Source organism: Tachyglossus aculeatus, chromosome 18 (assembly GCF_015852505.1).
Source record: "Tachyglossus aculeatus isolate mTacAcu1 chromosome 18, mTacAcu1.pri, whole genome shotgun sequence".
Taxonomy (NCBI): Eukaryota; Metazoa; Chordata; class Mammalia; order Monotremata; family Tachyglossidae; genus Tachyglossus; species Tachyglossus aculeatus.
In genome coordinates, this window is record NC_052083.1 from 27,627,351 (window position 1) to 27,641,661 (window position 14,311).

The following is a 14,311-nucleotide window of genomic DNA, read 5'->3' on the forward strand; positions in this document are numbered from 1 at the left end:
ACAGACCTCAGTCTAGAAATATTGGCAACTGAAGAGGAAAGATATTTTCGGAGGCTCTGGCTATAGATCGCTGGTCTCCAGTCAATCGTTGCGGAACCTCGGCATCCGTTTTGTAATCTTTTGGTGACATGGCAGACTGGGAAGGACCTTGTATAAAGTTCTTGTTTCCAAGGGGCTTGATCTTCTGCTTAAATTCCATACCCTAAACCAGTGTTTCCAATTTTTTTATTTTTGGTGAGGGGCTCCTCTTCTGCTGCTCTATTCTCCATCTCCCACCCTCTCCCCCACTATGCTAAGCAGTTGGTGGGTGGAAGATGGAGAGATAGTTGAAGCAGCAGCAGGCCTAGGATTCCCCTCAGACCACAAGGGCACTGCACAGGTGTAAATACACACGTGTTTAATTAAGAAATTCCAAAAGGGAGGCACCCAACTTACCAGGGCCCAGTAGATTCTGACCAGTTGTGGAAAATTCCATGCCAATGTGTTGACTGAAATAGGAAATGGCCCACAGTGACCCGGAGAGAAATCGCAGTTTAATCCAGAATATGTTTCACGTGTCTAAATTGTATGATTGTGATTTTGGTACAGGGCCATGGTTTTATCTTAAGTTCAGACATAATTGAAAATTTCTACTACACTGATCCTAGATAAGCATCAAATCATTGAAAGCCCTTAACTGGGAGGAGAGAAAGCTGGTATGTGGCCAAAACGGTCAGTGGTTAAGAACTCTGATAAAATGAATTATCTTTTGAGTTTTTTTAAAACTTGTCCTCCATTTTCCCCATGTGTAAAATAAACAGAATTCTTGTTTCTCTCCGTAGGGAAAGTGAGATGATTAAAGTCTAATATATATAAAAAATTTACTCCTGCTAGAGGAAGATACTGAGTAATAGAGAACTGTTATTCAGAGTAACACATAATTCACATGAAATTATCAACTGTACCTCATTTACTTACACTTTTTTATCATATTTTTAGCAGTATTGATTATATAGTTAGTGAGGTAAGCACAATCTAGTATACTGAATCAATCAATTGTATTTATTGAGTGCTTACAATGTTCAGAGTACTGTACTAAGTGCTTAGGAGAGTACACAGGATTAGCGTGTTCCCTACCCACACCGAGTTTATGAGCTAGAGAATGAATTGATATGTTTTAGTTCTTATTTAAGGACAAATATTCCTCCTGGTAATTTCTTTGCCCTTAGATTCAGGATGCCAAGGAACAGCCAAAGGAATGGTTTTAATGAAAAGAATGTCAGAATTCTAAGTGCAATGATTAGAATGTAGCCCTTGATGGTTCTTAGAAACTGGGTATTTTGCTTTGAATTATTTATTAAGCTTACACTGATAATGGAGCCAGCTGTTGGTCAAATAGTTTATTTTAGCACATATTCCTTTTAGCCAAAGAAACTCTCCACTAGCTCATTGGCTCATGTGAAAAATAAAGCTTTTCAACACAAATCCAAAGATATTTTAACACAAATCCAAAGTCATTTTTTAAAAAAACTTTCTAAAAATCTTGAATATTTGAGAACTATTTATGTGGGATTTCGCTGCCAAAGCAGGGCCTGTATATTCCAGCTCCAGGATATCTGTATAAGACGAATGTGTCCTTGTTCTGCAATTTGCTTTTCCCTCAATACTAATACCTTTCTGAAACAGGGGCTCGTGGTTTGGCTGCTTGCCATGTCAGTTATTTGAATAGAGGGTGGGGTATGTCAGTCAATCAGTGGTATTTATTGACCACTTACTGTGTGCCAAGCACTGTAGTAAGCTCTCAGGGGAGCACAATAGAGTTAGTAGACATGATCCCTGCCTTCGAGGCTGGCTTTGTTTTTTTGAGGGGGTTTCTTATGATGGTATTTGTTAAGCAGCATGGTTTAGTGGAAAGAGCCTGGACTTGGGAGTCAGAGGTCATGGGTTCTAATCCCACTTCTGCCAGTTGTCAGCTGTATCACTTTGGGCAAGTCACTTAACTTCTCTGGGCCTCAGTTCCCTCATCTGTAAAATGGGGATGAAGCCTGTGAGCCCTACATGGGACACCCTGATTACCGTGTATTTACCCCAGCGCTTAGAACAGTGCTTGGCACATAGTAAGTGCTTAACTTACTATGTAAATTACCATGTATGTAACTTACATAGTAAGTCCTAAAAAAATCCTCTCTTGACCCCATCTCACCTTCTAGTTATCGTCCCATATCCCTCCTACCATTCCTTTCCAAACTCCTTGAACTAGTTGTCTACACGCGCTGCCTCGAATTCCTCAACACCAACTCTCTCCTCGACCCCCTCCAGTCTGGCTTCCGTCCCCTACATTCCATGGAAACTGCCCTCTCAAAGGTCACCAATGACCTCCTGCTTGCCAAATCCAACGGCTCCTACTCTATCCTAATCCTCCTCGACCTCTCAGCTGCCTTCGACACTGTGGACCACCCCCTTCTCTTCAACACGCTATCCAACCTTGGCTTCACAGACTCCGTCCTCTCCTGGTTCTCCTCTTATTTCTCGGGTCGTTCATTCTCAGTCTCTTTTGCAGGCTCCTCCTCCCCCTCCCATCCCCTTACTGTGGGGGTTCCCCAAGGTTCAGTTCTTGGTCCCCTTCTGTTCTCGATCTACACGCACTCCCTTGGTGACCTCATTCGCTCCCACGGCCTCAACTATCATCTCTACGCTGATGACACCCAGATCTACATCTCTGTCCCTGCTCTCTCCCCCTCTCTCCAGGCCCGCATCTCCTCCTGCCTTCAGGACAGCTCCATCTGGATGTCTGCCCGCCATCTAAAACTCAACATGTCCAAGACTGAACTCCTTGTCTTCCCTCCCAAACCCTGCCCTCTCCCTGACTTTCCCATCTCTGTTGACGGCACTACCATCCTTCCCGTCTCACAGGCCCGCAACCTTGGTGTCATCCTCGACGCCGCTCTCTCATTCACCCCTCACATCCAAGCCGTCACCAAAACCTACTGGTCTCAGCTCCGCAACGTTGCCAAGATCCGCCCTTTCCTCTCCATCCAAACCGCTACCCTGCTCGTTCAAGCTCTCATCCTATCCCGTCTGGACTACTGCATCAGCCTTCTCTCTGATCTCCCATCCTCGTGTCTCTCCCCACTTCAATCCATACTTCATGCTGCTGCCCAGATTGTCTTTGTTCAGGAACGCTCTGGGCATGTTACTCCCCTCCTCAAAAATCTCCAGTGGCTACCAATCAATCTGCGCATCAGGCAGAAACTCCTCACCCTGGGCTTCAAGGCTCTCCATCACCTCACCCCCTCCTACCTCACCTCCCTTCTCTCCTTCTCCAGCCCACCCCGCACCCTCCGCTCCTCTGCTGCTAATCTCCTCACCAGGCCTCGTTCTCGCCTGTCCCGCCATCGACTCCTGGCCCACGTCATCCCCCGGGCCTGGAATGCCCTCCCTCTGCCCATCCGCCAAGCTAGCTCTCTTCCTCCCTTCAAGGCCCTACTGAGAGCTCACCTCCTCCAGGAGGCCTTCCCAGACTGAGCCCCTTCCTTCCTCTCCCCCTCGTCCCCTTCTCCATCCCATCTTACCTCCTTCCCTTCCCCACAGCACCTGTATATATGTATATATGTTTGTATATGTTTATTACTCTATTTATCTTACTTGTACATATCTATTCTATTTATTTTATTTTGTTAGTATGTTTGGTTTTGTTCTCTGTATCCCCCTTCTAGACTGTGAGCCCGCTGTTGGGTAGGGACTGTCTCTATGTGTTGCTGACTTGTACTTCCCAAGCCCTTAGTACAGTGCTCTGCACACAGTAAGTGCTCAATAAATACGATTGATTGATTGATTAACAAATGTCATCATCATCATCCTGTGGAGGATGGCTGGTTTAGGGGGAACTGAGATGATCGATCAATTAGTGGTACTTATTGAGCACTTACTGCATGAGGAGCACTGTACTGAGCGCTTGGGAGAGGACGGTACAACAGAGTTGGTAGACACATACCAATTGTACCTATTGAATGCTTATTGTGTGCAAAGCACTATACTGAGCCCTTGGGAGAACAATACAACAGAGTTGGTAGATAAGGCTCAATCAGTGGTATTTATCGAGCACTTACTGTGTGCAGAACAGTGTACTAAGCACCTGGGAGAGTACAATCCAACAGCTGGTAGGCACGAATGAGTGAATCAATCAGCTTTTCTTTGAACTGTGTGATTGCTTGACACTCCACTAAGAGCCCGGTTTGCCTGTATGGAGCAAGTCACCAGGAGGACTTGAGTCACTGCTGCCTGCATGGAGTTCGTGGAAGCCTCCTGCTTTCCATCCAGACATCTGCATCAACAGCATTTATTGAGCACTGGATGGGGTAAGTGAGCAATAATAATAATAAACTGTGGTATTTGTTAAGCGCATACTGCATGTCAAGCACTGTTGTAAATGCTGGGGAAAATATAGGATAAACAGGTCAGACCCAATCCCTGTCCCACACAGGGCTCACAATCCAAGTAGGAAGGAGAAAAGATATTGAATCCCCATTTGACAAATGAGGGAACTGAGGCACAGAGAAGTTATGACTTGCCCAAGGTCACACAGCAGGTACATGGGGGAGCCAGGACTAGAACGCAGGTTCTCTGAATCCCAGACACGTGCTCTTTCCGCTAGACCCTGCTGCTCCTCTTAAAGCGAAGCGTCAATCCCTTGTATCCCCCCAAGCACTTAGAACAGTGCTTGGCACATAGTAAGCGCTTAACAAATGCCATTATTATTATTATTATTATTATTATTATTGTTATTATTATTATTATTATTATTCTTACCACAAGAAGCTGACGGTCTACTGAGGAAGACAACCTGTCAACATAGTTTAAAGAGGAAAGGAGGTTCTCTTTCTAATGGGAAGACCTGTTCCAATGCTTTATTATTATGTTTTTTTGAGCAACGATAAGAAAAAGAAAGCACCCCTTGGTTGTACTGGACATAAGTGCTGTTTTCTTTCTTTGTCCAAAATAGCGGTTCCAATATGCCTATTGAAAGTATGCCTGTAGGCTTCCCTACAGCTCTGGCCAAAGTTCTCTAATACCAGTTGTTCTGGTCTTTAATATGAACTACATGTTCTGCCTTGAGTCATCAGGAACAAACCCAAAATGTAGCCTGCATAATTAAATTTAGCCTCTCTGTGTGTTCTCTGTAAAGTGTACTGGGAATTATTTTTGCTTCTCTCTTTTGCGGGGGTGGTGGTGGTGATATTCATTAAGGCACTGTTCTAAGCGCTGGGGTAGATACAAGCTAATCAATTTGGACACGGCCCATGTCCCACATGAGGTTCATGGTCTTAATCTGCATTTTACAGATGAGGGAACTGAGGCAGAGAGAAGTCAAATGACTTGCCTAAGTTTACCCAGAGGCAAGCGGAGGAGGCTGGGATTAGAACCCAGGTCATTCTGGCTCCCAGGCCCTGGCTCTCTCCACTAAGCATGCTGTTTCTCCTAGTCTGTTGCCACTCTTTCCCGGTTGAAGCTCCCAGTAAATCGTAAATTATTTGATGCAACAAAACCCACTGTAGTGGGGTATGCATTTATTTCGGAGCCAGATCCCTTCATTTGAAAACAGTCCCTCTCCTCCCGGGCCTCAATCCTGAAACTGTATATCTCTGGGCTGGAGGCCACTGTATCCATCAATGGTATCTACTGAGCGCTGCCTGGGTACAGAGCACTGTGCTAAACACTGGCGAAGCAACTTTGTCTTGTGGTTAGAGCACAGGCCTGGGAGACAAAGGATCTGGGTTCTAGTCCCTGCTGGTCTGCTTTGTGACCTTGGGCAGGTCACTTAACCTTATCTTTGTGCCTCATATACCTCATCTGTAAAATGGGGATTAAGGCTCTGAGCCCCATGTGGGACAGGGATTGTGTCTGACCCGATTATCTTTTTTTACGCAGTGCCTGGCACATAAAAAGTGCTTAACAAATACAACTATTATCATTATTATTTTTATTATCATTAATGGAGTTAGCAGAGCTGATTCCTTCCCTCAGTAAGTTTACAGTGTGGCAGGGGAGACAGATACTGAAATGAATGATGTGAAGTGTGGGCCAGCTTGGATGCTTATCCTAATAACTGTGCTATTTGTTAAGTGCTTACTATGCAGTAAGCGCTGAGGTAGTGTAGTCAGGTCAGACACAGTCCTTGCCTCGCATGGGGCTCACAGTCTAAGCAGAAAGCAATGGTGAAATTGCCAGAGGGCAGTTGATGACCTGGGTGTAAAACCCTTCCATCATCTACCTTTCTCCATGCTTTGAGTGAAGCAACTCAGTTCTATCATATTGAGCACTCACTGTATGCAGAGCACTATACTAAGTGCCTGGGAGAGTAAAATATACCAGAGTTGGTAGACATATTCCCTGCCCACAATGAGTTCTAGATTGTTAGTGTGTAATGGGCAGGAAATGAGACTGCTAATTGTTTGTTGTATTGTACTCTCTCAGGTGTTTGTAGTACAGTGTTCTGCACATAGTAAGCACTCAATAAATACCGGTGATTGAAAGACCTTTCAGTCTAGAGAGGGAGATTGGTGATAATATAAATAAATTACGGATATGTACCTAAGTGCTGTGGGGCCGAGGGAGGGGTGAGTAAAGGGGTGAGCCAAGGACAAGGGTGACACAGAAGGGAGTGGGAGAAGAGGAAATGAGGAACTAGTCGGGGAAGGCCTCTCGGAGGAGATGGGCCCTTCAATATGGCTTTGAGGAATAAGGCAATGGAGGATTAAGCAGGACTGCCCTTTTACAAAGAACGACCCACCCCAGGAACCTCCATGTGGTCTCTGGTGTCTGAGCATATAGGGGTAACTTGCCAGAGGAAAAGCAACCTAGACTTTCTGCATTGTAATTTTTTGTTTCTTTTACAGTTGCCTTTTTCCCAGGAACAGAAACCCACTTCAGCAAAAGGTGGACTCATGCCCTTATTTTGTCTCCGTGATCTAGTTTCTTTCTGAAAAAGCATCGGACACATGGTTAGATGCCCAAGTGAGGAGAATTAAGATTTAATCTGGCCCAAATGGATGATTAAGTTTTCAGTTCCATTTAAAATCATTTTCCCTCTACTGCAAAGCCCTGAATCTCCCTGGAGGGAAGACTTGTCATTTCCCATTGAGTTTGAATTCCACACTACAAGAACTTGTTCTCTGCTTAGAAGACAAAGACTCCTACCCTGAGGGAAGGCACAAGACACAGGAGAAACAGTATGGCCTGCTGGATGGAGTGCAGGCTTGGGAGTCAGAAGGGTCTGGGTTCTAAATACGACTTGGTCACTTGTCTGCTGTGTGACCTTGGGTAAGCCCCCTCACTTCTCTGGGCCTCAGTTACATCATCTGTCAAATGGGAACCGAGACTGTGAGCCCCATGTGGCACATGGACTATGTCCAATCTGATTAGCTCGTATCTACCCAGCACCCTAGCGCTTAAAATAGTGCTTGTCACATAGGGAGTGCTTAACAAATACCATTATCATCATTATTGTTCCATCAATGAATCGTATTTGAGTGCTTACTCTGCGCAGAGCACAACAGAAATTAGCATTCATTGCTGTAAGCACTGGGGTGGATACAAGATAATCAGGCCAGACACAGTCCCTGTTCCACATGGGGCTCACAATTAATAATGATGGCATTTGTTAAGCACTTATGCAGGATTTAATCCCCATTTTACAGTTGAGAAAACAGGCCCAGAAAAGAAAAGTGACTTTCCCAAAGTCACATAGCAGGCAAGTGGTGGACCTGAGATCTGAATCTGGGACCTGGGACCAGCCAGGTCCCAGATTGCCAAATCCAGACTCTTTGCACTAGGCCACACTGCTTCTCTCAATGACTTCTCCCTGCAGTGAGAGGGTGAGGTGGGTGCCTCTGGTAGGGGGAGACTCTGGGGTGGCCTGATGGGTCAGTCAATTGGGGGCCTCAAAAAAGGCTACTAATTTTGAGTCTTGTGTTTAATCCTTCTCAGATGGCTACTTCCTGGGCAACAATGGTCTCTTCCTAGAATGCTGTCGGGGAGAAACTGTGTCACATGGAAGGATGCTTTCTGGTCAAACTCCCATCAGAGCTAACATTGATGCCGTTGGGCAAATAGCACTCCTGGCCGAGGACGGCTGAAATGATAGTCACTAGATACAGACACAGGTAGGTTGACACCTTCTCTTATATGGTATTTGTTAAGCGCTTACTATGTGTCCAGCACTATACTAAGCACTAGGATAGATACAAGCTGTTCAGGTTGGATCCAGTTCCTGTCCCACATGAGGCTCACAGTCTTCATCCCCATTTTTCAGAAGAGGGAACTGAGGCCCTGAGAAGTGAAGTGACGTCCCCAAGGTCACACAGCAGACAAGTGGTGGAGCCAGAATTAGAACCCAGGTCCTCTGACTCCCAGGCCTGTGACCTTTGCCATTGAGCGCTCACTGGACACTGCCTACAAGCAGGGATCATGTCTACCAACTCTACTGTACTGTACTTGCCCAAGTGCTTAGCAGAGTGCTCTGCACACAAGTGCTCAAAAAATATTACCGATGGACAGAGGGGCATGTGTTCCCTCTTCAGCAGCCCTTAGGCTGCTTACACAGGTCTGTAGTGTGAAGTTTGGGAGCAAAGGAGGCTCTTCCCCTCGGCAGAACAAGCCCTTGCATTGTAGATGTGGGTGTGATGGCCCCCTGGAGACCCTGGATAATAATAATAATAATAATAATGTTGGTATTTGTTAAGCGCTTACTATGTGCAAAGCACTGTTCTAAGCGCTGGGGTAGATACAAGGTAATCAGATTGTCCCACATGGGGCTCACAGTCCTCATCCCCATTTTACAGATGAGGGAACTGAGGCCTAGGGAAGTTGTGACTTGCCTAAAGTCACATAGCTGATAAGTGGTGGAGTTGGGATTCGAACCCATGATCTCTGGGCAGCAGCCCCTTCTCCCACTCCACCCCCCACTCCGTTGAAGGTTGCCCAGTGGCTAGAGCCGGGCTTGAAAGTAAGAAAGACCTGGGTTCTACTCCCTGCTCCACCACTTGTCTGCTGTGTGACCTTGGGCTAGTTGCTTCGCTCTTCTCATCTGCAAAATGGGGACTCAATTCCTGACTCGCTCCTATTTAGACCTGATGGTCTTGTATCTACCACAGCGCTTAGCACACTGCTTGGCACATAGTAAGGGCTTAACAAAGACTGGGATGATGATTTACTGTGGTAGTAATAGCTCCAAGTTCAAGGGTGTGGCCAAACCTCTCACTCAAGCTGGGTAACCAGGCAGGCTCCTAAGGGCACTAGGGAGGACTTGCTTCAATCCATCAGTGGTATTGATTGAGCACTTGCTGTGTGCAGAGCACTGTACTAGGCGCTTGGGCAAGTCCAATACAGCAGAGTTGGTAGACACGTTCCCTGCCCACAAGGGACTGGTGTCCTAGTTGACTTTCAGTCCAGCTGATTTCCCTAGGCCAAAACCTACTTGGGTAATTTAAATCACCCTGAACCTCAAAAAGAAATAATAATTGTGGGATTTGTTAAATGTTTACTATTGTGCCGACCTCTGGCACAGAACCAGGAAAGTCAGGTAGGGTATAATCCCTGTTCCCCATGGGGCACTCAGTCTACATAGAAAGGAGAATGGATATTGAATCCCCATTTTGCAGGTGAGGAAACTGAGGCCCAGAGAAGTGAAGTGACTTGCTCAAGGTCATATGGCAGGCAAGTGGCAGAGTTAGGATTAGAACCCAGGTCTTCTGCCTCCCGGGCCCGTGCTCTATCCACTAGGCTATGCTGCCTAGTGGAAAGGAAACTGTGTTCAGAAAAAGGTTTTGACCGTGCACCCACAAATAGCAAAAAGGCATTACCTTTCTAAAGCCTTGACAATTAGCAGAGGGTCCTGAACAAAGCATCCATTCTGAACCTTGTGCCCCAAATATTTTATTAATAAACATTTTATAAAAAAAAGAAGGTAAGAGACAAATTTTACAGTGAATGGAATGGCTATTGTATCTGTCTGTACAAGAGCTCGGGGTGGGGAGGAAACCAAAAATCAGTCGTATTTATTGAGCGCTTACTCGTGTGCATAGCACTGTACTATGCGCCTGGGAGAGTCCAATGCAACACAATAACTGATACGTTCCCTGCCCGCAATGAGCTTACAGTCTATAAACCTTTCCAAGCTATCTGAGATTCAAACGGCATCATGCATATTACTATATGCAAGGAAGCGCCATAATAAAATAGATTTTTAAAATTACAAAAGAATCTGTACATCTGATTTTTTTTTCTTTTTTTTTTTTTTTTTTAAAGCCATGCTGTGCGCGTTAGCACTGGGAAGGCTGAGATGACGCAGGTCTCCGCAGTTCGAGGTTACCCATTGCAAGTCTGCCCCATCTCCCCTTGCAGGACGACCTCTTCTTTCCTCAGGGGGAAGGCATCGACCAGGTTGAAGAGCTCAGTGGGGGTGACGAGGGCCACATAGCGTTCCTTGTCTGTGCCGTGTTTGTCCAAGACCACGGTGGTGAAGGCGTACAGAGGCATGCGCAGGAGGAGTCTGAAAGCAGACACCATGGAAAGAGTGTCAGCTGGGGCGTGGGCACCAGGTGAGTGACCCCTCATCTCCGGGCAGGGAGAGGAAAAGGGCATCTGTAGGGGAGGGAGACGAGGAGATGTGCCCCGGCAAGGAAAGGGGGACTCTGAGACAATTGTGGTATTTGTTATGTGCTTACTATGTGCCAGGCACTGTACTGAGTGCTAGGATGGATACAAGCAAATCATGTTGGTCATAGTCCCCGTCCCACGGGGGGCTCACAGTCTTAATTCCCATTTTTCAGATGAGGGAATGGAGGCCCGGAGAAGTGAAGTGACTTGCCTGAGGTCGCACAGCAGACCAGTGGCAGAGCTGGGATTAGAACCCGTGACCTTCTGAGTCCCGGGCCCCTGTGCTCTAGCCACTATGCCATGTTGCTTCCCAATGACTGCTAACGAACAGGGTGCTAGTCATCCTCTAAACTTTTCCTTTTGGGCCTAGACTGTGAAAGCTGGGAGGTCGAGTAACCTGTCTACTGCTTCCCCTTGTAGTTTTCCCAGCATTCAGTGCAGTGCTCTGCCTGACATAAAAAGCACGGTATTTGTTAAGCTGTTACTAACATTAACACTGTCAGGACTGTCTTTTTGGATACGAATGACAGCTATAAATGATCAGAGCACATACATGATACTGCACATAAAATTGTCCTTTGTGAAGAAAAAGGCCTCATAGTGAAGTTCAGTTCAGAGTGGGTGAGGGATTAAAATGGCCCACTCACAGTCCTGACTGCACTATGCACATATAAATGCTCTCCTTTGTTTTTGTTTGTTTGTTTTAATGGTATTTAAGTGCTTACTATGTGCCAGGCACTGTTCTAAGCACTGGGGTTGACAGAAGTTAATCAGGTTGGACACAAGTCCCTGTCCCACGTGGGGCTCGCAGTCTTATTCCTCATTTTGCAGATGAGGGAACCGAGGAATGAGAAGTTAAGTGACCTGCCCAAGGTTCCAGAGCAAATAAGTGACAGAGTGGGGATGAGAACCCAGGCCAGTGATCTATCTGCTAGGCCACGCTGATGGACAGTGTTAGCTGAGGGGATTCAGGACTTCTGTGTTTTTAAAGGCTGTTGTTGGGGTGGCTATCACGTGCCCCCCTTTTTGTGGTATTTGTTAAGCACTTAATATGTGCCAAACACTGTTCTAAATTCTGGGGTAGGTACAAGTGAATTAGGTCGGACACAGTCTCTGTCCCACACGGGCCTCACAGTCTAAGTACAAGGGAGAACTGAGGCACAGAGAAGTGAAATGATTTGCCCAAGATTCTCCTGATAAACAAGTCAGAGCAACCAAGAGAAGTAGCAAGGCCTAGTGGATAGAGCCACAAGGGGAGTCAGAAGGACCTGGGTTCTAGTCCCAGTTCTGCTGCTTGCCTGCTGAGTGGCCTTGGGCAAGTCATTTCACATCTCTGTTCCTCAGTTACCTCATCTGTAAAATGGGGATTAACAGTGTGAGCCCCATGTGGACCAGGGGCTGTATCCAACCTGCTTAGAACAGTGCCTGGCACATAATAAGTACTTAACAAATATCATTTAAAAGACCAAAACAACAAAAAATAAGGGAGAACATTTATATGTGCACAGTGCAGTCAGGACGGCGAATGGGACATTTTAATCCTGCACACATTCAGAACTGAACTTCACCATGAGGCCTTTTTCTTCACAAATGAAGTACAACTCTATGTGCAGTATCATTTATGTGCTCTTATAGCTGTCATTCAAATCGGAAAAGACAGTCCTGATAGTCAAGTTCACCTAGGAGTGAGTATGTGGTTGAAAAGGCCAATGTGGGATGTGAGCCACAATCCCGGCCTATTTGGCACACAAAAAGACTGTCCCTTGTTGTTTTGCTGGGCTAGCCCTGCTTCCCAGCATGTACCGCATCAGCAATAAACTATCATTTAATGCAATTGTTCAGTAATATCTGAGTGGCTGCTCTGTATGGGGCATGGTACTACACACTTGGGTGAGTACAGTGTAGTACTTAGTGTGGTCACTGAACTTCTCCGTGCCTCAGTTACCTCATCTGCAAAATGGGGGCTAAGACTGTGAGCTCCATAAAGGACAGGGACTGTGTCCAACCCAATTTGCTTGTGCCTGGCACATAGGAAGCACTTAATACCACAACTGTCATTATTATTACTATTATTATTATTACAATCCCTTCCCTCAAGGAGTTTACAATCTAGTGGAGGAGCTTGTAAAATCCGTTACAGTAGTGGGGTCTAAGTTTAAAGATATGGACTCAACTGCATAGGTGAGGTACTAGGGAAGAAGCTATAGGGTTAGGAGATGGGGGATTCGTTGGGAAAGGCTTCCTGTAGGAGATGTGATCTTAGTAGGACTTTGAAGAAAGAGAATATGGTCATCTGTTGCACAGAGAATAAGGAGTGTACAGTGCTGGGGAAACCAATACATTCTAATGTAATAAATCAGAGTATAGGGCTTAGTCTCTAAACCTTTAGCACAGCAGACCACCCCCTCCCTTCTCCTGGAAACATCACCCAACCTTGTTTACCCTGATACTGTCCTCTCCTGGTTCTCCTCCTATCTCTCTGACCTCTAGCCGTCAGCTCGTTGAGGATTAGGATGAACTTTAGAGTGGGCTGTGCAGTGAGGGAGTGGGATGGAAGTTGGGGAGAATCAGGGAAGAGGAGGTGCTTGGTGTAAATAATTCCCTCTTTTTCTCTCTCTGAGCTCAGTAAGGAATAGTAGGAGAGAGATGAAGTGATAAGTGAAGGATGCCATGGGGTCAAGGGAATGTTTGAAAACTGTGGGGTAGGAGCTATTGGAGTTGGTCAGATGTTGATATAAATAAGTAAATGAATGACAGATATGTACCTAAGTGCTGTGGGAGGGGGGATGAATAAAGGGAGCAAGTCAAGGTGATGCAGAAGGGAGTGGGAGAAGAGGAAAGGAGGGCTTTGTCAGGGAAGGCCTCTTGGAGATGTGACTTCAAAGCTGTTGGGGGAGAGCAACTGTCTGTCGGATTTTGAGGAGGGAGGGTTTTCCAGGCCAGAGCCAGGACAGGGGCGAGAGGTCAGCAGTGAGACAGAAAAGACTGAGGAACAGCGAGAAGGTTAACATTAGAGGAACAAAGTGGGTGGGGTGGGTTGTAGTAGGAGAGTAGGAAGGTGAAGTAGAAGGGGGGCAAAGGATTAAGTGCTTTGAAGCCAATGGTGCCAAGGAATAAGTTGCAAAGGAATCAGGTCAGAGGCTCAAGTGGAGCGGGGAGATTTTAAGAGGTGGTGGGAGATCTCTTTTTTATGGTATCTTTTTAAGTGCTTACTATGTGTCAGGCACTGTTCTAAGCAGTGGGGCATTTGCCAGTGCTTAGATAATCAGGTCTTTGGGACAGTCTTTGTCCCATTTAAGGCTCACAGTCTATTTAAGGGGAGGAGGAAGGGGGCAAAAGAGGAGGAGCAGTAAAAGAGGTAGCCTCAGCCCCACACATCCTTCTACTCTGCCATTTCCCCTTATCTGCAATTTGTCTCTCTCTCTAGACTTGAAAGGTCCTTGGGGATGGGAATCGTGTCTACCAACTGTACTGTACCCGCCCGAGAGCACAGTAAGTGTTCCGTAAATACCGACTAATTGAAGAAAAACAGGAGAGGACGATGGCAGAGAAATCTAGGTCTGATAGCAGTGGTCCAAAATGTCAAAGTCTGCTGAGGGGTTAAGGAGGGTGGTCATTGGTCACTCTGGAGAGACCAATCCCTGGAGAAGTCCTCCCTCCTACTTAGACTGTGAGG

The 14,311-nt window shown here is 46.2% G+C and overlaps 1 protein-coding gene and 1 long non-coding RNA gene across 3 annotated transcripts in view; one reads left to right on the forward strand and one right to left on the reverse strand.

The window, feature by feature from the left end:
- Positions 1-7,968: 7,968 nt before the first annotated feature.
- On the forward strand, positions 7,969-14,099 carry LOC119940120. Its single transcript, XR_005454882.1, has 3 exons — positions 7,969-8,141; positions 10,285-10,577; positions 14,063-14,099. It is a non-coding gene; the product is annotated as an uncharacterized LOC119940120 (long non-coding RNA).
- The window catches only part of SRPX (sushi repeat containing protein X-linked), a 55,508-nt gene continuing 51,089 nt past the window's right edge, over positions 9,893-14,311 (reverse strand). For both annotated transcript variants that reach the window (XM_038760175.1, XM_038760174.1), the window contains one exon: positions 9,893-10,528. In XM_038760175.1, the coding sequence (XP_038616103.1) occupies positions 10,345-10,528 (184 nt within the window). In that variant the 3' untranslated portion in view covers positions 9,893-10,344. The remainder of the gene's footprint in view (positions 10,529-14,311) is intronic.